Source organism: Hirundo rustica, chromosome 2 (genome assembly GCF_015227805.2).
Source record: "Hirundo rustica isolate bHirRus1 chromosome 2, bHirRus1.pri.v3, whole genome shotgun sequence".
Lineage (NCBI taxonomy): Eukaryota > Metazoa > Chordata > Aves > Passeriformes > Hirundinidae > Hirundo > Hirundo rustica.
Genome location: NC_053451.1, coordinates 55,593,597 through 55,618,290, shown reverse-complemented (window position 1 = coordinate 55,618,290; position 24,694 = coordinate 55,593,597). Strand labels below are relative to the sequence as shown.

The 24,694-nt window shown below is 42.7% G+C and overlaps 1 protein-coding gene across 2 annotated transcripts; it reads right to left on the bottom strand.

Annotated features, from left to right (window-relative positions):
- Positions 1-200: 200 nt before the first annotated feature.
- RUBCNL (rubicon like autophagy enhancer) lies at positions 201-22,919 on the bottom strand. 2 transcript variants are annotated; one of them, XM_040056834.2, is made up of 16 exons: positions 22,833-22,919; positions 22,122-22,230; positions 19,843-19,951; positions 17,138-17,791; positions 13,093-13,178; positions 9,795-10,005; positions 8,854-8,958; positions 6,776-6,818; positions 6,286-6,418; positions 5,724-5,869; positions 4,926-4,990; positions 3,638-3,876; positions 2,818-2,879; positions 1,408-1,561; positions 1,195-1,285; positions 201-743 (listed from the first exon to the last, which is right to left on the bottom strand). In XM_040056834.2, exons 2-16 carry the CDS (start codon positions 22,191-22,193, stop codon positions 631-633), a joined length of 2,283 nt encoding a protein of 760 aa, XP_039912768.1. In that variant the 5' UTR covers positions 22,194-22,230; positions 22,833-22,919; the 3' UTR covers positions 201-630. The 2 variants fall into 2 exon arrangements, with proteins under 2 accessions (XP_039912768.1, XP_039912770.1); XM_040056836.2 differs by lacking the exon at positions 22,833-22,919 and adding an exon at positions 22,360-22,710 and having other exon boundaries at positions 207-743.
- Positions 22,920-24,694: the final 1,775 nt, after the last annotated feature.

Below are 24,694 nucleotides of genomic sequence, written 5' to 3'. Positions count from 1 at the left end.
AAGGTGTGAAGAGCACCTAGCAGCAGGCCAAGTTAACTCACCACAGGCTGTTGCACTGATGTGTTTAAAAGAAACTTAAAATTCACTTGTTCACAATAAGCATTTGCCATAAAAAATTTAGATTAGCATCTGCCTAAAACTTGCAGACAAGTCTTTTCTATTTATTGCAGAGGTTTTCAGAGAATGTTTTTTGTACTTCACCACTTTTTCCCCCATTTCCAAAATCAAACACAGGCAAAGACTCCCAACGCTCACTTACTATTTATATGTTATCTGCAGAATTACAGAGATGAATCATTTTTACATGAAAAAATATAGCATTAAAAATCTTACATACAAGGACAAAACATGGCAACAAAAGGCAGCCCAAAAAACTAACATCCAGTCTGTCACCAGTTAAGGTGAAACTCCTTTAGGGTGAATTTTCAACGACAATAATAAAGTTGGCATTTGTTTTTTGTTTTTCTTTTTTTTTTTTCTTTTTTTAAAATTTTTTTTATTTTACCCCCCATAAAGGAGACATGCATTAAAAACAGTAATGTCTAAAACAACATTATTTAATGCTTAGTCATGCACCTGAAGATTTGGCTCTGAGCATCCTCTAAAGTCAGCAGTCAGAGGAACCCAGTTTCACTGAGGCACCAGTGATGGAGTTTCTGAAAGAGTCCTCCGAGCTGAGATCCGCAGACACTTGGGGCAGCCTCCAGACTTGAAGCATGCTTTGTGAAAGCATGTTTTGCACTCTGTTTATACATACAGAGGAGCATTCAGAGGGATTAACAAAAAAAAAAAAAAAAAGAGTCAATAGCTGTGCTCCTTGACTGATGGTCTATCACGTACATTTCAGCACAAAAGCAAACAGAAGCTGCAAGTCTAGGACAACAACCACCCCTGTAATAATTTACACTAAATGCTAACAAGATCTGGTAAAACAGCTCTCTCATCCCTAGACCCAAAAAAATAGCCTCCCCTTGCAAGCATAACCGTGGTCAGGCAAATCCCTGGTTTTGCTCTCTGAATTCACTGATACGAAACAGCTGCCACAGGCTGGTTTTCAAGGATTCGTGCTGTCCATGGTTTCAAATATGTGTGCTTTCAGTAAAGCTAGTTCTCAACATTTAAAATAAGTCTAAATGGTTTTATACAGCAAAATTCCCCCAAGGAAGAAAGAAAAACATTCACTCTGGAACATACCTGGGCACCTTTTACATTTGGCAGTCTGATATGGAAAGAGCAGGTCTGCACTCTGACAGAACTCACAGATAAACCCCTTCGCTTGACAGAGCTACAACAACAACAAAAGGGTTGAATTTAAACCTAAGAAAAAAAATTACGTGGAAATGCCAGTAGGGATACTTCCTTACAGTGGCAGCTGCAAGGACACTAAAAGCCCTGTTTTTCCCTTACCTCACAGCCATCTACATGAGAGGTGGAGCTCTTCAGAATATCTTTAAGAAGGGGCAGTAACTGCCCTCGTTTGATCTTCACCAGATCTTCCAGTGAGAAGAGATGCAGCTCCTCTGTCAGATGGCTGGGGACCTGTTCAAATTCTTTCAGTACACTGCAAAACAAAATAAAACCCAATCAAAGTTACAAAAAGTTCTTTTTCGAGTGTTTTTCCAGAATAAGCCTCTTTCACTTCCCCAGTCACCCAGGGATTATACAAGGCAAGTTGTATATCCCTCTGATATCTACCTTCCCTCCCAATTTGAGATCACTTTAATTGGAAGGTCTGGGATTTAGAATAAACGATCTGCTTTAAACATGCATTCCTCAGGCTCTGGAGCTGCCATACACAGTTACCCCAGCAGTCCTTAAACAATGTGTAAAGAACTCTCTCCTACCTCAGGAAGAGTAGGTAAAATCCCATATAGTGTCTAATATCATAAGCCAGGCTTATTTATTTGCTTTGAAAAGAGGACTTTGAGGGGTTTTATCCTTCACAGGTCACTACTGGGTGATGAGCAGGTGAACACTGGAAGTAGAGCTATTCCTTTTAAAATATCACTGATGCAGATAGAGGGTACAGTGACAACCCTGATCCTTATTTCAGTAACAGAATCACAGGGAGTTGAACAAAAGACAGACAAAAACACATTTCTGTTTGATTTTGGTGAACAACAACTGATGCATAAAGAAGAGGTCTATGTCAAAGAGAAAATAGAACCTACTTTTAAATCTTATTTGGCTTATGCCTGTTCTTAAAAAGATCAGCAATTCTGCAGTGATAGTCTTTTTAGTCACATGTCTATGTATTAGTTATGCCTACAGTTTGGGAAGGTAAACACCAGAAATCTTTCACTTCTAGCAACAAGCAAGGTCATGTTTTGGTTTTGATCACCTTTGCTTACTACGACTTTCATTTGAATATTTTTATAAAATAATCTGAATTGAGTGTTATGACAGATTTCTGGAATAAATCTTTAAACACTCAAGGAACACACTTGTCCATTAAAAAAAGCCAACATATTTTTAAAGACAAATATTCTCAGAGAGATAAGTATCTTTGACCTTTTAAGAATGAGTGAGAATCTAAGAGAAACAGAACAAGAAAAAATACACACCTAACTAAAATACATACCCAACTAAAATCATTAAACATTTAAAACCAGACCATATGGCAAGAAACAGCTACCACATAAAACTTGTACTTCACTCAACATTTGCAGTGCAACAGAAAGCAGTTTTGTTATTAGTTTTCTAATGATATCAACTTATTTAAAACTGCACCCAAATGTCTCTAGAGAAGGCAGCTCTAAAAAGCACATTATGCACATTTTTACTAAGCTATTTTCCATGCATAATCACAGTCCATACCTTTCAGCAAACCTGCACGTTTTCAAAAGCTTTTTTAAATGAAAAAGCTGCTCTTGTGCCTCCTAAAAGATGAAGAAAAACAAAGCCATTTTTAAATCAAAAGCATTGCTTTTATATATTCCTAAGTAAGGAGCACCACTATTTGAGTAAGCAACCCTTGCATGTACACCAAACCCCACCTAAGAAAAGGAATTTTCCACTTAGCCCAGTATTAAACAAATGGATTTTCTAATGCATGAAAGCCTATAGCAGGCAAAGGCTGTTTTTATTCCTTGACAAGTGAAGCAGATCCTAATGCCAAAAACGGCTGCAGGTCTTGATACATGCCATATCCACACCTGTGTAAGGTGTCTCCTCAGCCAAGAAGGGAACACATGCCTACTTGCAGACTTCAGCAGAACACTCTTCCTGAAGCTGTAGGAGGTACAGCTCTTAAATAAGGCAAGGGTGTTTCCCCCAATGGCCCACAAAATTAAGGAGTCATTCAAAAATTACAGAACTTTCCAATGGCCAAAAGCCAGGAAGATGTAAATATTTACTGCTGGAGACCAACTCCCTTATATGCACTAAAACTGGAAACCACTAAGGAAACACCTCCCAAAGACAACAGGGCTAAGGAGACCTCTGGCCTAGGTTGGAAACGCCTCTCTTTGCTCCCTTCACCTAAGGGAAAAGAGGGCAAGTCCCAGAAGTGGTGATGGGATAAGTCAGAAAAAAACAACCCTCCTCCCCACCACATACTCACACAGGACATCCTGCCCTAAGGACTTCTTGAAAGTCTCAGACCCAGAAATTCCTAATTAAAAAAAGTCACACTTACCCTGACCCTGTCCATTTCTTTACTTTTCGTGTAGAGGGTTTTGTTAATACACGACACATTGAAAATGGGCTGCTGCCATATGCTGTCCAGCAGGTGTTTGGAGAAGTTGCACACATAGTATTTTTTGAAATCCCACTTTGAAAGTATTCGGGCAGGAATGGAAGACTGGGCATAGCTGTGGCAGCAGTCACAAAAGTACTTCCCCAGGTAGTCACAATAGCGGAGTCTCCTGATATATTCTGCAGGCAGACAGCAAGGAAATTCTGAATGTTTTAAAAAATTATGGGACATAACTCTTGTCTGTATGCCTAGTCTGACTAAATAACTCAGATCTAGTGGAATGAAGGGAAAGGGATTTTTTTTGTTGTTGTTTTATTCTTTTAAGTAGGGGGCTTTATTATCGCGGTGAACACATGTACAAGGTTTGTTATCAGCATCAGATCTCAGAAAAACCCCTGCTGCTTTAACCACAAAAGAAACACTAGGTAAAATACACAACAAAAATACTTCCACCAATTTTGGAGCCATGTTTGCACAATACTTTTTCGCATCAAGAGGTCTGTGGGGTTTTTCTCTGCTACTACAGCAACTCCAATTTGCTCAACTTAACATGCCATCATAGATTGTTGATACTTTATAGGACACCACAAATGCTGCCCTTGTGAGCTGACCCAGAACAAGACTTAAGCGCTGCTTCAAAGATTTCTTAGGCAAGGTCTGTTTGTCAGTTCTGTAAATCATTGTACTTTCAAGTAGTTCTCACAAAGTATCAGGAATTAAACAAAAAAACAAGGAAGACTTTGTGATTTAGACCTAAAGAAACAAAAAGCTTTAAAAAGACACACCAAAAGAACAAAACCACAGATTCCATAAGCTTGCATACAGTCTCTAAAAAGGAATTTTGGAAATGTCTAAATTGGCACAGGGAAAGAATTATTAAAAAAACAACTGGACTATGCAAAACCAGCATTTTTCAGCTGGGAAGCTTGATTCTTTCTTGTCCTTTTTTTTTTCCTGTTTTGTGGTTGACTGTTACAAATTTTTATTGTTTATGAGAAGAATATCTATCAAGTATTGTATTTTGTGAAAAATTCCAGACACTGGAAGATCCCACTGTCTGTTTTACTATTTCAGGCACATCCAACAATGAGATTTTCCTTCTAGCTCAGATAATTTAAAAACTGTGGTACATCTGTGTTGGTGAGGATTATAGTCTGATTACAGTACTGATTGCAGTACAAGTACTGCACTTATTACGAGTTTTTTTGCCAGTTTTGGTAATACTTACTGCTTTCTATTGGGGTTCCACAACCAACACACGTAAAGTTTTGAGCCGCCACTACTGCATCTCTCCTGTATACAGAGGCAAATAGACCATTCAGCACCCAAAAGACAGTTTTAATTAACATTCTTCCAAAGTACAAAAGAGCTACACTGGCACCAGGGAGAATGTCCACCTCAGGAGCTGACTCCTCCACATGAAGAAGGGAGATTCCATAATGCTTGTTGAAAGAACTAAATTATTTTCTATTTCTTAAGGTGGCATCACTATCACAGGGTTTGGAGAAGGGAAATCCACAATTGCAACTGAAAAAGCAACTGTACCTGCAGCAACACAGGGAACAGCCAGTTTGCTTACTGTGTGCACTTAACAGCATTTGACACAGGGTAAGAGCCATTTCCTCACACATGACCTGGTGCCTCCCCCCACTTTCTGAAAACCAGCTGTTCATAAAATATTAGCAGAACAGTGGGGAAAGACAAGAGTATTCTCCAGGTAGTGTCACAAAATGAAGTTTTCAGGAGCTAAGTACACTGCCGCCATAACACCAAAGAGTACGTGTATTATCATGTGGAAAATTGCACATGCTGTGTTAATCACGACGTGCCAAGAGAAGGAAAAAGATGCCATCTGTTTTCTGGTGAGGCTGGTGACAGACACTACAGAAGGCTGGGCCATGCACCAGCTCCAGACCTGTTCACAGATCATCTGCACATGCACTAGATCTGTTCATCACCCGAGCTCCTTCCATCGGCTTTCCCCATGCTATACTAAATGACAATGCCCAGATCCCTCAAAACTTACTTGACTGAAGGATGAATATTAAATATAATCTGTGATCTTGGTGGGGACCAGCCAGAAGATCCTCTCAGCTTGGATATGATCTTTATTTCTTCAGCCAGATTCAAACTGGACTCAAGCTCTCTTGGAATCTCTTCTTTCAGCACAGACTATTGGGAAAGACAATCTCATGAAGATAACCAGCCCATCAGCTGGACATATGTTAAAGGCTATGGGAGATGTTTATCTCCCTTTATACTCTGGTATTTTTACCAATTCAGTTTTCACCTGCATGTAGTCCCCCCCTCAAACTCCCTCATATCAGTCCCAGGAGAAAGCACATCCTGATTATTCACAACTACATGCTTCAAATGTGCTTTGAAAAATGCTGGAGAGAGAAGACATTTTCTAAAAATTTATATAAAGTGAACTAATAAACTGTAAGCACTCATCTGTATTTGTTTTCTTTTTTTTTTTTTTTTTTTTATGTCACTTCCTCCTTTTCCTAGCAGTGAAGCAGCTGCAGTGAGACCATGATTATTTGGGGAACTGAATAAAGAGCTCGTTGTTTTCAGATCAGACTCACTCTCTGCTTAGATGAGCTCAGGCAACCAGACAGCTGAACTGCAGAGTCTGTTTGCAACCAGCATTTTCTGAAAGCTCTGCACAACTCCTGGGCTGTTGCTTCAGCAGAATTGTTGCCTGGTTCAAAAGGTGATCTGAAAGGTAAGGAATACTGTCAGTGAAAAATAGCAGCACATCATCAGCATCTCCACAGACTTTTCTGCATCCCTGAAAAGTTTTCTCCCGTTCCTTCATTCCTATCCTCTTTCTTTGGTACACCCAGGCCCTCGAAGAGCCACAGACACCCCCCTCCAGCAAGACTAGAGGACCAGAGAAGCACTGCTAAGCCAAGCACCAGAGACATTTGCTGTCAAGCAGCATTCCTTCCCCCTCCTTGAGAGGGCCCAATTTACCACTCCCACAACTTTCCCTGCCCCAGCCAGAAGAACCACCAGAAAGGTGCTCCAGCAGAGAAGGTGGAGCCACGGGGCTATTATAGTAAAGATACACACCTTTCATCACTGGCAACAGACAGATTTTCAAGGTCTTCAAGTTCTGCAGTAAAGGAGAAACCATTTAAGAAACAAAGCATCTGTTACTCAGCACTATTTTAAAAATACTTTCTGTGTTACCACAGTGTCAGTTTCAAATATATTCCTCTTTCCAACACCCTTCCTGGATGTGGGAAATAACCTCAGCCCTAGTTGTAAAACAGGCATAGGAAGTCTCATCTCCTCTGCATCTCTCTGACATGATGAAGAATATTCCCTAATACCTTTACATTCTATCATCACCATCAGCCTGCCTTCAAGAGCTGAAATGGTGAGGAGAGAAAAGTGCCTGCTGGTCAAGGTCCAGACAGAAGTCACTCGACATAAATAATAATGTACAGAGCCAACAGAGGCCACATTAGGTTTTTTTTGGACACTGACAGACGTTTGGAGGCACCAATCACAAACATACCAGTTATGCTATAAACATGTTAGTAACAGGTGAGATGAATGCAATTAAATTACACACTTCATTATGTTTACATAGATAGAATATGCTTATGCCAACGAGGTCTCCACACTGGTAGCATTAGTTTTGACCATGCTTATTGCTCTCAAGACAAATGTTTCCTCATTTATACATCTCAAAGCAACTCTTGCTATTAGGAACTCAACCTTTTGGGAGCTTGTTCTCCATTGGTAGATCAGGGAAAGATGAGAGGAATAAATAAAGCTCTAAAACCAATGAGAACAATAAAAATCCGTTTGTTATCAGGAAAAGATAAAACAAAGGTCAAAAGTTGCACAGGCCACTTTTAAGGGTTTCTACTTCTGTTATGTGTAAAAACCAGAAGCAAACCAAATGAAACTCAGGATGTCTTAAAGAGAAGCAAAGCACGACTATAAGAGAACAGAGACATTCTGCTCTAGTCCTGAAGCAGTTGAGAGGCTGCCTAAAACTGAGTCAATCCATTTCATTAGGAAATGATCGTGTCCTAAATTCTCTCAGCCAATGCTGGCTACAGCTGACTGAGGCTGTGCCAGTTTCACACGTCCTTCATGCACATTCCTTTGGTTTAATCCTTAGACATAATTTCAGTCCCTCTGTTGGGTTTGCATGGCAAGGTTTTGGCAGCAGGAGGGGCTATGGTGGTGGCTTCTGTGAGAATCTGCCAGAAGCTTATCCCATGCCTGAGAGCGCCAATGCCAGCCAGCTCCAGGACGGACACACCACGGGCCATGGTGGTAGCGCCTGTGGGATAACAGAGTCAAAATGGGAGGGGAAAAACCCTGCACAGCTGCAGCTGGAGGGAGTGTGAGAATATGGATGAGAAACAGCCCTGCAGACACCGAGGTCAGTGGAGAAGGAGGGGCAGGAGGTGCTCCAGGAGCCAGAGCTGAGATCCCCCTGCAGCTCTTCATGCAGGCCATGGTGAGGCAGCTGTGCCCCTGCAGCCCATGGGGATTAATGGGGGAGCAGAGATCCCCCTGCAGCCCGTGGAAGAGTCCAGGCTGGGGCAGGAAGATGCCTGAAGGAGGCTGTGACCTAGAGGGAAGAAGCCCATGCTGCAGCAAGCTCCTGACAGGATGTGTGAGAAGCCCCAGAAAGCAGAGAAATCAGAAGTGACGTTTAGCCCAGGAAGAAGGGAAAGTTAGGGGGGAGGTGCTTTAAAATTTAATTTCTCATTACCCTACTCGGATTTGATTTGCAGTAAATTAATTTCTCCACACTATTTCTTCTGTGACAGTTTTTGGTGAGTGATGTCCCCCAGTCCTTATACAACCCACAAGCCTTTTGTGTTTTCTCTCCAGTGAAGAAAGGCAGTGACAGACTGGTTTGGTGTTCACTTGGTGTCCAGGCAGGGTCAGCTCACCACTCTCAAACCAGCAGAGATATTCCTTCCTAGAAAGGAAATCCTGCAGCAGTCTGGTATTTCTGCATGTGTTCTAATAAGGAGCTACACATACATAATTATTTCCATTTTCTCACGTTATTTCTCCTACAATAACATCTACTAAATCAAGAGAATTCCCAAACAATGGAATAGATTCGCCTGAACAACATATCTGTTTCTGCAGTTACAATTTTAAAGTCTTACCAATAATAACATACTCATCCTCTGAGTCACTGTGGCAACGAAATCTGGTAACCTCATGATGTGATGATAGATGCACTGGTGAGCTGAGAGGCAGCAAAGCACAGCCTGTCCAAGACAGGGACAAGATCAGTAAAACTTTTCCAGCATTTATAAGTAGCTGCAATTATGTTTACACTTTTCACCACTTACCAAAGCTTTAGCACACAAACTGCATTTATAGAGGAAATTTAATTGTTTTTACACATACAGAGAGCAGGCCAGTTCTTGGGAGTCTGTCATACAGTATGTCCCTAGGGTTCTTAGCCAGAATCTTGTAGTGATAAACCCAAATCTTTTATATTGCAGTGGTCTCTCCCCTGGTCATGTCCAAGATCACCACTCATTTTTCCACAGAAGTTATGTCAGTTAGACTTTAGATGTATGATTCATCACTAAGTTCTGTACTACTCAAGACACTAAAATCTACTTAAAAATGCATGTGTTGACTCAAGCATAATAATGCCAGGAGTATTTATATATACCTTAAACTATATGTAAATGAATACTTCGGGGAGTCTTACTCAAACCAATTGCATCTGCATACTACAGAAGCGAACACAGAAGGAAAGACCCAAGCTGCAAATACTACCAAATATATATATATATATATAAATATATATATATATATAAAAAGCAGAGAGAGAGAAACAGCCAGCCACAGGCATGCTCTGCGGAGAGTCGTGCTTGGCTTGTGGCATTTAAACCCTACATTTTCACTTTAGTGTAAAAAATAATTATAATTAATAAAACATAGGTGTAAACATCCAAAAGGAAGTATGTGATCCACAGGAAAAAGGAGGATTTGGTTCCAAGCAATGCCCCAATCTGTTTAGTATTTGCTTGCACAGAAACAAACAGTAAAGGCTTTCAGACAAGGTTACATTCTAGATTAAGTAACTTGCCTTCATAACCACTGTCGGAAGAGGTAACAGAAGAATCAGACTTCTTCACTCCAGGGTAAGAAGATAGCTCTGAGTCAGTGTGATAGCTGCCATCTGATCCACTTGTTTCCTCCACACCCCAGGACTCTGCTTGTTGTTGGCTTAGAATATTACATTTCATTTTTTCTAGTGATGCTATAATCATATCTGCGACAAAAAAGTGTGCGTTTTCCTGGACACAAGATTGGAACACAGCACACATTAGTACACAGCGTATCTGATATTTAGATAAGATGAAATGAAATGTATCATTTTCCCCCCATACTTTTTCAAGTCTATAAATAAAAATGTAAACCTGCCTCACCTTTTATTTAAACTCAAAAAAACCACCCTAAGGGCAGTTCAGGAACAATATGCAAAAGGCAACTGCCCAGATAATTGTCTCACCCTTGATTATAACATACAATCTGCTTTTATCTTACCCAAGTATTAGATAAAAATGACTAACTGATGTAGATGTATGCATTTCAGATATGCGGCCTTGTAGTTACACTGCATTATTTAGTATGCAAGCACGCATCCAAGTAACCTATTTAACATGATTCAATTTCGAGTCAATGTGTATAAGCAGTTTTGCACACGTGCCAGCTGGAATGGGCCAGAAGCGGCAAGTTTTGAATGAGTGTAGATCTTCAGGTGGTGGGAAGTGCAGGAGCCAGTAAAATGTTTTAACGTGTTAAGAGTTAGGGCAGCGAAGTAGGCAATATGCACTGAGCTTACGTGTCCAATGCTACATAGAAAGTCTTTGATAAGTGGGAACCTGGCTCCCCTGGGCTTCCCACTGCCTTAAATAAAAGGTAGCTGTTCCAAAGCTTCACTTTGTAGCATTTCCAAATCAGACAACACTTCCTTGTGATGTCCCTCGCCATCTCAACTGCCCTGGTCCCCCACTCTCTAGGAGAAGGGACCACTGAGATATACACACACATCTCCTTTCCTAATATCACTGCTGTATCCCTTGCTTTCTGAGGTCTAACAGAGCATCCCACCAGCCCCACCTGAGCTACGACAATGGCCTGGGCACAGGTCCCACACCAGTCTCAGCTCAAAAGTAGATACATCATGGAGTGAAGGTTGTACTCAGGCACCTGGGTGGAAACCCAGAGATACTCAGGATACTTTCTCCCCTCTACTGCCATGTGCCAACCTAAACTTACATCTAAACAGCTATGGCAGTATCCAAGGCTAGAGATTCTTGAGTGCAGGATAATTAAAGCTTTATAAAAGTGGCTTATGTTCAGAAAATTGTACCACTCGACATCAGTATTCATGACATCCCCTCAACTTGTACAGGAACCATGAAGAAAGACATCAGTGTCTAGGAATAGCTCAGTCTTGAAAGAGCACAACAGACAGCACAGCTTTCTTACTGCTCACAGACAAATACACATAGACAAGATTAATCTCAGCATTAGAGAGCACCCAAGTCCCTGTGGGTGTTTGGAGAGACGTACCTTTTTCCCAACACTAATTAATATTACTTGCTTGGTACACAGTTTCCCCAGAGACAACTTTCAGTGAACTTTAGGAGTCCAGGAGTTTGCTATCTTTCCATTAGCAAAGAAATAATTTAAAAGCCTTTTTCCCTTTTGGAAGATATTTCCTACTTTAAAGATACAAAAAGTTTCAAGTTAGTGGCAGAGCGCAGCCTTTTGGCATGCCCTGCTGATAAAAGCAATTATGGGTGTATCTGAGAGAGCTGCATTGCAAAAACATGAAATAGAGCACACATGTTGTACTCAGCATGACTATCAGCTTTCAGCTCTGCCTACTGATAGCTCCCTCACCCTATGAAGCAGTCCCAACTCAGCTGTGACACACCAACCTTCTCATTTCTGTCCTCTCCCACTAGTACCAGTGGAAAGCCCCTTTAAGATTATCTGACCCATTTCCTTCCTGGCCCACAACTACAACTTCAGGACCTGCTGAGACCACGTGTTCCTTAACTTTCAGTCCTAAAGTTCAAAGGAAATATTTCACAAGCTAAAAGTATTTGAAGTTTTGTGGATTTTTTTTGGTTGGTGCTTGTTTTTTTTGTTTGTTTGTTTTTTGTTTTTTTTTTAGAGGCAGCCTTGCTCCTAATGGACTGAGCTCTTGCTATCCTTCAACTTGTAATCACATCAGCCCCCAGCATCTCTGCAGTAGTAGCTGATAAGATCTTGCCTCACTCAACACTCAGATTGTGGTTTCTAATCCAGATAACTGCTCACTGGTCTCCTGGTGTCTGAAAACAAATTACTTTTGTTTAAGGTCCCACATTACACATGGAGAAACATCATCTCTTTTCTGAAACACCTTTCATAAAAAGCAACATTAAAAGCTAGTTCAAGTTCATTGAGTTTTGGTGCATGATTTATTGAGTGGGGTTTGTTGTTTGAAATGCACCTTATGGACGTTGAGAGCTTCAAACCAAAGGCAGAACTTGCTACTCCAGTAAAACCAGTGTTGTGCACAAAGGTGAAGATCACTTCTTGGGCCCAGGACATGGGACCACATGCACACAGTCCGGCAAAAAAAAAAAAATCTCCTTTCCTAGGCACATTTTTAAAGCTCTTTTATATTAAATCCTACTCATTGCAATCCATGAACCCCTCTTTTTCCACTGTTGGAAAAGATTAACATTTAGCACACAGAGTTTTGTGTGACAGCTTTAGCTCCTCACCTTTAGCTCTGTTTACAGGCTTGAGTGGACTGCCTGTCTGGCAGCACACCTAAGACTCTTTGGGGCCCTTATTAGAAACCATGAGAAACTGCTCAAATTAACTGCAGCGTTCCTGTGCTTGTTATTCATACTGTAATTCTTTGACAGTAAATCTCACATGCTCATCATAGGCACACACAAAAAACCCCATCCTCTCCCCATCTTTTGACAGTAAAAGCATGAGGTAAATCTCATACGTATGCATGCAGCTGCAACAACTTCTATGTAGCATATTCTAATATAACTTTAAAGTTACTAACATTAAAGTTTGCTTTTAAGGAATGTGTGGGGAAATGATGGAATGAAAAGCAGAAGTATACATTGTTCCTGTATATATTTCCATTATTTTAAAATAATTTAAATATTTAATGGGTCAAGGGAAGAAGACAAATTATGAAATAGGCATTTTGTGTTTGTAGGTTCACCCACAGAGGGCAAGAAGGGTAAATATTAGTAAGTCAGGAAGTTCTTTTATTGAGAAACACCTTTTGTCATTTGGTTTTGCAAAAATAAAAAGTAAAAAACGTGATGATGATGATTGTATTACGTTGTCCTCACCTTTTCCACATCCTCTGGAAGCATGCAGACGTCCTGCAGTGAACGATTCAAGGGTATAGCACTTATATTCAAAGGAGAAGTAGAACCTGTCAGTATAACAAGAACTTCTATTAGTAACTTCTTTCTCTGCAACTCCCATGATGCATGCAGGGACTTCCAGAAAGCAAAGCAAACGTTTTTCCAAAAACTGAACTGTCCCTCCTGCTTCTAAATGCAACCCATACTGAATGGTAGTATGTCCAACTGTGGCACTAGCCACAGCATTCCTTGCTTCCCAGAACAGCAGTTTTGTTTTCCTGGTAGTCACTGATGAGTATGATGAGTATGTGAAATAAATTTTATCTCTTTTTCACTGTACAGTAGAGCATATGTCAGGTTTTTACTGGTGTTTACTGCATTTTCTTGGACCTTGAAACAGAGTTTCTGTTTCACTCTCATGATGTTTACAGGATAAAGAGACCATACGTGGTAGAAAACAGCCACGACACAGACACCATTTATAGCCTTTGCAAATAGCACAGTTCAATCAATGGCTTTTTATTTTTTTTAAAAAATGCCTTTCCTAAATTTCTTTAGAAGTCACAGGCTAAAGAGCTCCCACAAAGTACGATCATAATTTATGTAAAACTTTTCTCCAGCTAAGGGATACTGACTCTCAGGCCTAGTTTGGATTATTTATATTGCCATGCTTAGAGAGACCACGTTACACTGCCCTGAGCATCGATGACATCAGGCTGCACAGTCAATACTGTGCTCGAGCATAGCGACACAGATGGAGAGTTTTTTGTACGGAATAATTAATACTTCCATTGTGTATACCATGAAAGAAAAACGGAAGGCTGACAATATGACTCCTCAAAACACATGTAATGGCCTAATTAAGTTATTTTCATACCTACCTGATGATTCATCTTACTAGGTAAGCTCTATAGCTTGATAATAGACTACATTCTCGCCAGTTGAGATAATAAATACTACTCACTAAACTAAAAAAGATAAGCAGAAATAAGGAAGTGGGAAAATTATTTCTTTCTCTTTAAAACGTAAGATGCAATTCATCATCAATATAATTTTGAAATTTAATGGGAGCTCTCTCCTCTGCTTACCTCTTGCATCCCCGCTTGCATCTTTAAGTAAAGAGAATGTAAAAAAAGCACAGGGAAGAAGCCTGGCACACGCAGCAATGGGATGCAACTCTAAGGCTGATGCAGAAAAGTTATCTGGTTGCTTTTCTGCTCCTGAACACTGTTGCCTGGAGGCTGCTGGGGCTGGGGAAAAAGCCCTAAGAGCCAGGGACGGAAGCGACCTTGATGTACATAGAGGTTAAAAGCAAGAACAAGCCTGTGAACTCAGTGACACACTGGCCACAAGAAAGCCCCCAGAAAACACTAAACTCGGTCACAAACTCTTCATTAACAGTGACAGAGCCTTTTCAAAAGGTTGAATAAGGGCCATTATCTTGCGGCCTCAAACATATGAACAAGGCATAGTAGGTATTTCAGGGGACCAGAAGAAAATACCACTAAACAAAAATTAAATTCCACTGAAAAAAATATTTATTCTGATTTAAGTGATATTACACAGTTTTCTTGTATCTTGTGCATCCCTCAGCAATTCTCCTCTGAGAAACCACTATCTCTGAGATAGCAACAGAAAGTCAGGAAATCCTATTGTGTAATTGCTGCCCTCAGATTAGGCATTATATTTCTTCTTTTTCATTTTTCTATTCACTTTTCACATCCTCATAGTACTGGACAGTGCAGAAGAGAATGAGACCTCATTAACCAAGCTACCTAGTAGTGTGTTAATGGTTAAAAGCAACAAGGAATGAAGAAATGCAGAATTTTTCACTTCGTACAGAAAAGGCCTAAGACACACAGAACATACCACATTGCCAAGTGTCTAAAAGGATTCTGCCTCCCGTGAGGGGTATTCTTTAGTAAAAATCAAGGATGCTCTCCTTCAGTCACCTGGCTACCACACTCCTTGCTCCTTTTGTTTTCTGGAGAGCCAGCAGCACTGCCACCCCAACACAAGCTTGTGACACATCCGACTCGTGCCAGAAGGTCGAGTCACGCGCGATGTATTTGTTCCTCTGCACGTGCCTCGCAGTCCCCGCCGACCCCGAGAGCTTGGGCTGTGTTTTCCAGACCCAGCTCCCCAAACACGTGTGACTGGCCTCAGCCAGCCCCAACTGCTGGGTGCGGTTTCCTTCTCCCTGCCGGGCACTTCTCGAAGGCACGGAGACAATGCAACACCCAGCAGAAGGAAACAGCCATAATCGTCACATACTAACTGATGACAACAGCCCGTCCCAGAGGACAGAGCTGTTATTAAGAGCACACAGTCTTGTGGTGGCACGTGTCTGTTTGAGACCTTGCTGCCAACTTAGACCTTGGAGGAGTTCTGGGTGAATAGCTAGAAAGGATCAGAAACTGGAAGTGGAGGTCAGTGGAGTGTCACCGCTAGGACTACTATTGACCAAAGCGAGAAGAAAAAACCCAAATTGAAACAAACCAATGAAACCTAGATTTTATATTATTTATTTTATAATACAAAGGCAGGATGAACACTCCCTGCTCTTTGCCTTTATTCCAGTAGAAAAATCAGACCTCAGCTGCAACATTTTTCTGAAGAAATCTATCATCACAGAGGGGTTTAGATTGGAACGGACCTTAAATATCACCTTGCTCCAAACCCCTTGCCATTGGCGGGGACACCTTCCACTACACCAGGCTGCTCAAAGATCACTCCCTAGACCAGGTTGGTCAGGACCCCATCCAACCTGGCCTTGAACACTTAAAGGGATGGGGCATCCACAACTTCCCTGAGCAAACTGTGCCAGTACCTCAGCACCCTCATAGTAAAACTCTTCCTAATATCTGATCGCCCTTCCTGTATTTTTCTAAGACCCCCTCTAAGTACTGGAAGGCTGCTATGAGGTCGCCCTGGAGCCTCCTCTGAGCTGAACAACCCCAGCTCTGTGCTCATAGGAGAGGTGTCCCATTCATCTGAACATCTTTGTGGCCCTAAATTAAGTCCTTAGACGCCACTAACACCCTTCATAAACAAAATCAAAATGCTTCATCTCGCTGTACCAAAGGCTGCTCCTGTCAATATCACATGTTAAACAGGAGGGGACCGTTCTGCTGCCTCAGTCAAACAGCAGGGACCCCAGCCTGCAGCCCAGGAAGGCTGGCACATCTCATGGAGGCACACACAGCCCCAAGGCCAGGCCAGCTGCTCCCCCAGCCATCTCAGGGACACGTCTTGAACTCACCCACTGAACAGCTCCTTGCCTACAAGCCTACACTGTCCAGAGCCCTCTGATACTGCAGGGACAGAAGGCACCTTACTCAAGGGGCACCCTCTGCTAGCAGCCCTCAGCCAGTCCGCTTCACAGACAACACATGGGATTATCCATACGGCTGGAAACCGGTGAGAGGTGTAAAGAACCTACTCTACGTAAGATGGGGGGTTGTGTCTCTAAGACCTCAAGTGCACTTGGAAAGGGAAAAAAGAAAAACAGTCCTGCTCCAGAACAAGCCAATTTAGTCATAATAAACTGGATGATAACGTCCTGCCTCCAAAACCTCAGAATCCAAGGACTCCCTCTCCTCCAGCTCCTGCCAAATACAACGTGACCCCACACCCACCAATGAATCACTGCCCAATGCTCAGATTCGTGCTATCTGCTATTGGGAAAAGGGTAACAGTGAAGACAAGGTAAAACTAGTAGAAAGCTCATCCAGTGAATGTTCTACATTTCTCACAGCTCAGCAACTTTTACATTTTATCAACAGTTGCATATTACAGAAGCATTTCTGCATCCTGAGAGATGCCTACTGCATAAGCATGAGCATCTCCCATTTTACCAAGGCCACTCCTCTGGTTCTCCTTGGTTTTTAAGCTCTTTCTCCCCTCTCTCCTATTTTGAATGACAGCACCTGTCTTATTTGCAATCACCATAAATAAGGCCCCCTTCAATACAGTTCTTTCTGTTCTTTGTAGACATCTTACAACAAAAATGCAGCTGTCAAGTTACCTGTAGGATTGACTGGCTCTGACTGGGAAAGGCCACTGTCGCTGCTGCTGAGAGGCGCAGGCTCCACGGCAGAAGGGTATTTCACTAGATCTGCTTTACCAACAGTCGTATCTGCAAGCAACCTTGGGAAAGCCAAGTCTCTTTCAGGGGAGGTATAAGATTCTTCTCCAGAACGCACGACAGCGGATGTGACGGTGCCTCCTGTTAGCGTCACCTGGGTAAAGCAGTCACGCTTCAGAGGGGACACGCTTGAAAGAGTGAAACCATTCAAGGAGGAAGCAGCAGGATCTCCACCTGTGTAACGGGGACCAGGGAAAGTATCCGGCGAAGGTTTGGGGGAATCACAGTCTGAGTTGTTCCAACACGCCCGGGGCCTGGTAAACCGAATGTCTGTTTGTGTACAGGCAGCGCTGTGATGTGCAGAATCACTGTCACTGTCATCATGGCTGTCCCCAGCACTGCTTTCTTCCCACTGTTCCACATCACTGTCCGGACGCTCAGCTCCCTGCATTGTGCTCTGCTCCAACACCAAAGAGGGCTTCAAACCAGATGCATTTAAAACAGACACGAGAATGTCTTTGATAGCTTCAGCACTGCCTGGGTATGATCCAAAACTTCCAGCATGTCCAATCACTGCTGGCCTTGAAGACTCATCTGCTCAGAAAATAGAAGAAAACAAGAGGTTAGGAAGCAATACTAAGAAAAGGTCAATAAATGAATAAAACACATAGCATTTTTTACGCAAATGAGAAGACAGGAAACAGCTGAATTCACTCACCACTTGCTGCTGCCTCTTCCTGCAAGAAAGCTCTTGCTTTCTGAACTCAGGAAGTAATTTTGTCATTGATAAAGGCTAGGTAATAAACCAACAGTAAAGTATTCTGCTGCTATCCAAACACAATTAGCTAAGACATTAATGGCGACAGATTGTCAGTGTGCTCAAAAACATCGCTGTTCTACAAAACAGGATAACAAAACTATTACTGATAGAGGTACTGATCCTATTGCAAATAGAAAAGAAAATTACAGTAAGTCACGTGGAAGATCAATAGAGCAGAAAGAGTAACAAAAAATACACTCAGTAATACAAGGTCAACGTGCTTGTGTGTTTCAGTTCAGTCAGAGTGGAAATGGCTAAAGTAAACTTCAGTCCATTATTCACAGGGTGGAAACACTTAGCCAAAACCATAACAAACTTAGCTCTGTGACAGCAAGATCATTATAATGCCTCTGAAAGAATGAAAAGAACTGCCAAGGTCCTATGTGATCTACTGCAAAACTGTAGTTCAACAGAAAATGAAAAACTGCTTTTTGTGGCAGACATAGCAACATTAGCAGGACACCGAAGCATGCATTACAACCTGTAGCTTTTGAAGAATAAGCTGAAGTCCTGTACGTGGAACAAAACAAACAAAAGAGCCCAAAAACAAACAAACAAAAAGCCTCAGAGGAACTGCCATAATCCAAGTAACTGAGAGATTCGACACAAAGTCTATGTTCAAGAAGAAACCATCAACCACATCAACACAATGAAGTTAACAATCTCCTTTGGAGAAGATAAGTAGGTTGTAAAATTCTAAGAATAGATACGATCAAGAAGAATCATTTCCAGGACAAAGAACTCCTAATTAGGACCACGAGGCTTGTTAAACACTGCTGGTGAAAAAAGCAGCAAGTCTTGCAGACTCCAGACTTTGACCAGAGGTTGCTCCTTGGACATATCTCATTGGAAAACAATAAAATTCTCCATGAGTCTCTCACCTGGAAGCCTGCAGGCATGCAAACATGATAAGAAAGTTTACTAATGAAGGGATCAAAACCAAAACAAGAAACTCCCATGTATTTTGGAACAGCAAGTCCATACAAAGAGCAGTGCTCATCAAGAAAAAGCTGGAAAAAAGTGAGAACATCACATATAACTGAAACCGCAAGAGCTGCTAGCAAAGCTATCCTAGTAAAGCCAGGACAAAATCAGCCAGAATATGTCAGTAATAGGGATCAGCCACCTACCACTTACCAGCACAAAGCTCTTGCAGAAATTGCAGCAAAACTGCACATTTTATTGGCTGCACTTGCAAACAAACATCATGTCAATGCAGCCAGCCGTGGCAATATAAGGACAGGAAGGGGATAATTAAAACTAGCCAACTTTCAGACAAACATATTTCAAACTTTTCAGAGAAAGAAAGATATTTTGGTGACTACTGACATTTCAGTTGCACAGGAATACCTCGATTTGGGCTGCAAACATCACCTTCCCTGTGCAAAAACATTTAGCGTTTTAATTTAAAAAAATCAGAAAATTTTATGTGCTGAAAGGGGCCTGAGAGATCATCCAGTTCCACCCTCCCTGCTGTAAGTCGGGACACTTTCCATTAGACCAGGTTGCTCAGAGTCCCATCCAACCTTGCCTTGAACACTTAGAGGGATGGGGCATCCACAACTTTTCTGGGCAACCCGATCCACCCTCACATGCAAAGGTCAGCATTAACTAAAACAGCCAAACTACCATTAAAAGGCAAAAACCACCCAAAACATACTTGCAAATTGTATAATGTATTTTGATTTTGCACCACCCTAAAGGCCAATAAGTAAGAAGAAACCCTCTTCAAACAAACTAGACTTGTTCAGTACACACAAACACCACACTACAAGCACCAGCAAAACTCCCCAGAGGAAGGCAATTTGGAACAAACTGGCATTACCTGAGAGAACAGAGATTTGAGGTGTTGGAGCAAGGCAGCTAATCCTCACTGAGGGATTTGAAGAACACGCTGAGCCAGTGAACGCCACTTTTAGGCTTTCGTGGTTTAACTGCAACAAGAACAGAGAGGCAGACAATTTGGTTATAAGATAACAGCACCCTGCTAATGATAGCCTCGGTCTCACAGTCACCCCAGCAGAAAGAACACTTTTCTGAGGCCTGCCAACAGCCACCAAACCACTGCCTACATTTCTGGCTGCCTGAAAATCTCTCCAGAAGCATACACTGTCTGGACAGCACTGGTTTCTCAGCTCTGCATCTCTCATTTCACTCCAGGAGGCAGGTGACCAAAAGAAACTCTCCACAGCAGGACAATTAAACATGTGCATAAGGCACAAACAAGACAAAAGGCTGAATAAGATGTCTGTGTATCTACCAAAACAACAGCAATGGAGTGGAAAAGAATTGAAGGAACCACCAATCAGTATCCGGAAGCATGGATCTATTTAGATCTACACAAGTTATAAGGTAAATCTATGAGGATCTAGCTCCACGAATATCTGATCAATGTGCTCCTTGAGCTCCCAGCTCTAACAACTGGGAGTAAGTGTGGTCACGTCACCTAATTTGATAGAACACAGTACATGTGGTTCATATCAGCAACGTGACTGACCCAGCATAATGCAGGAGGTGACACAGATAGATAATACCTGACCCAGCAGCATAGGAACCAAATAGGAACCAAAATTTTGAATGCATTTGAACTGCCTGAGCAGATTTATACCAGATCAGCTCTTCACCTTTTGCAGTCATGATGAATCCAATTCAGTATTTCTACCTTCAATGCTGGATTTACCATACTGTCAAAACAGTGTAAGCTGAACCAGGGAAGCAATTTAGTGCAGATATCAGGGACTAATTCCAACAAGAGACTATGATACACTCAGGACAGCAAAGCAACAGGTATCCTCCCTAAGCTCATAAATTCCTTGTGAGGACCTAAAATTTGTCCCACCACCTCCCTGCTGCCTCAAGTACGTCATGGACCTGCAGAGCACATCACAGAAACCAGGGAAATGAAAGGGACGCTCTGCTCCCACATGCACATCGTCAAAAGGCACTTAACCAAGGTGTTGTGCCTTCCCTCAACATCAGTGAGAATGTCTGCACACTGAAGCATGACCAGGACTCCTCTCACCCTCCCCTGAACTCTGTGATCCCATACAAAGAGAAGGGAGTTAAAGGTGTGCTGAGCTCGGCCACCCCGGGTTGTTGACCTCGGGTTGTTGACCTCTATACTTCCTACGTGGAAGAGTGAGGTGACTCAGAGTACAGCTCCTGTCCAGATACTCTTCAGACTCACGGAAAGCAGAAGAAATTAAAACCCACAGAGAATTTCCCTTTTAACGGAAGGATAACATTTCAAGCCAAAATAGTACGTTTAATTTAAAATATTTAGCATTTGATTATGCCAGTGCTTAGAAAAATACTCTTTTCAGTTATCTGTTAGTGTTTTCTATTTTTTCCCTCTCTGCACTTCTCTAGGGAAACTGGCATGTAGGCAGGCTTTATATATATAAATATCATATGGTCAATATCAGTGGATAAAGTAGGAACTATTTTTATATTCTTTTATTAAAATTTAAAAAAATTGTTTTTGATACAATTAACAAACTCTCAGCGATTAACAGATTCTACCTCTCAGGATGAGATTATCTCAACTGCCTGGCAAGATAAATACAAGGCTTTATCAGTTAGCACAGCTATTAAGGATGCTGAGTTTTAAGACTTTTATAGGTTTTTTTTCAAACAAAAAACCCATCTCTCAGTTCTTATCAGAAAGGTCTGAGAATTCAGGTGCGATTTCCATTTACTTTCAAGATGCTAGGATTCCAACTACATTACAGGGGGGGAAAAAAGCCACATAACTGTCCCTTCCAACAACCAACCAACCAACAACCACCACAAAAAAAAAAAAAAAAAAAAAAGCTATTAAAGAGCGGTGATAAGGAAATACAACAACAGAAGCACATGGAAAGCACGACCCACCGCCAGAACAACAACAAAACTCCCTGACAATTTGACATCTTCCTACTATAAAAGAAGCCTGCCTTTCCCCCCCCCCCCACCTCCAATACCGGGACTGTGCTTCCCAAGCTAACTCCACCAGCATTTAAAAAGAATTTACTACGTTCACTGACAACTAAAAGCTGGTTTTTGAACTAAGACTCCCCCAGGCTAGCACACTGAGCCACCATTCGGAGGTCTCCCTTGCCTCACCTCCTCAGAGCAGGGGTGCTTGAATACTTCGGTTCTGCTGAAGCTGGCGAGCGCTACTGCATGGAGAGACATGATGGGAAAGCTTTCATTTTTCGGTGTTGTCAAGTACCTGGAAGCAAGAGAGAGAGAATTACAGTCACCACCACGTTATCCGCGCTCCTCCATCTGTTTTGCAGACTCTACAGTTAATATTCTGATCTGTTTTCCGTCCCGACTTGGCACGCTCATAGAAGCTTACCGAAAAGCCCAGCTCAGCAGCAATGGAAATGTGCTTTTAAAAAGCGCCTAACTCAGAGACGGGGGCGGGGGGGTGTCTGTTTGCCTGTTTGTGTTTTAAGTGACACAACAGGAACGCCTTCCACACGCACGAGAGGAAGACTACAGATCTGCGGTACTTCACAGTTTGCCGTAAAAGGAGGAAGAGAGGGAGCGGAGCGGGCAGCAGCCAAGCCCCCGTTCTCCAGCTCCGCACCAGAGGCTGCTCCCCCCACGCCGGGTCCGGGCAGGCAGCGGCGACGACAAACGATGGCCGCGGGACGCCGCGCAGCGCTGCTCACGGCAGGGCTCTGCTGCCATCACGGCTCGGCAAGCTCTGCACCCGGAGGGAGACCCCGGCACCTCCCGGCACCTCCCGCCGCCCCAGCCCGGCGCGCCCCGCTCCGCGCCAGGCACCGAGCGCTCTCCCGCCCGGCCGCGGATCCCCGCTCGCACCTGCGGCCGCGGCTCCAGCGCCTCCTGCCCGCCCGGCACCGCGCCGATCACACCGATGCCGCCTCCAGCCCGCTCCACGTCCCGCCCCCTCTCCCTCCCGGCCCGCCTACCCTCCCTCCCGAGGCGGGGCCCAAACCAAACGACGCCGAACAAACCTAAACAGCGAGAAAGTGCTGCCGGGGGTAGCGAGGGGCTTTGCTCTTGTCTGGTTTGGAGAACAGGAGGCTGAGGACGTCGATCTCGTTGTTCTTTGCAGCTACCTGAGGAAGGGAAGATGAGAGAGAGGGTTGAACTCTTCTCGCTGGTACCCAGCGACAGGACGTGTGGGAATGGTTCAAAGCTGCTCCTTGAGTTTACACTGGACACTGGGAACAGTCAGTTTCTTTGCCGACTGGAACGGCGTTCCCCAAGGCTGTCAGTGTTTGAGAAGCATCTGGACAACGACCTTATCAATATGCTTTAACTTGGTCAGCCCTCAATTACTCGGGAAGTTGGACTAGGTGATCATCGTAGGTCTCTTCCGAATGGAAGAGTCTGTCCTACAACCGAACCAAACCCAAGAGGAGCCAATTGGGAGTGACTGGAGGGTGTTCTCTCGGTCGGTGTGAGCTGAGGTGGGAAGCTTTCAGGCAACAAATGCAGACGCAACTCAAGAGTCAGCTTTATCTGAGCACTTGCTATCAACCGGCTGACTAGAAATGACAGGTCCATTCTCACTAGGCTTTCGGAAAAGAATTGAGCCATCTGCCAGGCTCATCTACGAGTCAGCTGCTCTAGCAAGCTCAAAACTAGCAGGCTGTTGTTCCTAGTAGCCAGTCTGAGCTAAAAATAGAGTGAAGGAATGCTGAGCTGTATTTGTAAAGCTAAAAAATTGCTGATTGTCCATAAAATGCAAAAAAAAAAGTGCAGGAACTTAGGAAATTGCAAATCATGAGGAAGTAGGAAGGAGATGGAGTCCAGATGGTACCATGCAGAAATAAGTAGAAACAGTGAATAGAATGCAAAACAGAGCTGCAGTTAAAAATGTGGCTTTCAGATGTTCTGGAATAATTGTCTCCTTTTCAAGCACAAATGATTACTTAGCCAGTAAATTGGACAGTGGAAATGGGCTGTGGGAAGTTAGGAGGAGCTGCTGGCCATGCTGCACAGTTGCCTGAATTTAGTCTGGATGGGGCTCTAAGCAACCCTGATCTCACTGAAGATGTCCCTGCTTACCCCGGGGGGGGGGGGGGGGGGGGGGGGTTTGACTAGATGTCCTTTAAATGTCCCTTCTAACACAAACTATTCTATGTTCTATGCTGTCCTATGGTATGAGCTTCAAAGTCCCAGCTATAGAATGGTAATTTCACGTCATTATTTGCAAAAATAAATTCTAATTTTGAGACATATTCATGTCAGGAAGGGCAGGTAGAAGGATGGAAAGGTTATAGATTTATTTGTAGATTTTACTAAAGCCTGTGCTTTAGTAAAGATGTGCTAGGTAATTTGTGGTTTATTCCCATAAAATTTTCCACAATCTTTCCAACACTAAATATACCTGAAAGCAACACAACACCACACACACCCCCCCCCCCCCCCCAAAAAAAAAAGTGGTATCAATTTCACATCCATTTAGTGCTTCCCCCCCCCCCTTGCTGCATTCCTGTACATATGTGTGTGTGTGTTTATTGTCAAGAACTCTTGTATTGTATCCTTGCTCAGAATATGATTAAAAAGCACTTTTTGCAGATGTCACCAACAGAAATATTATAAAACTGGACAAGTGCAAAATCACAAAGAAAAAGGGAAAGAAAATGACTTTTAAAAGTTGATTAGGTAGAAACTCAACAAAGCTACAGTGCACCAAACTGGCATCTCACCCC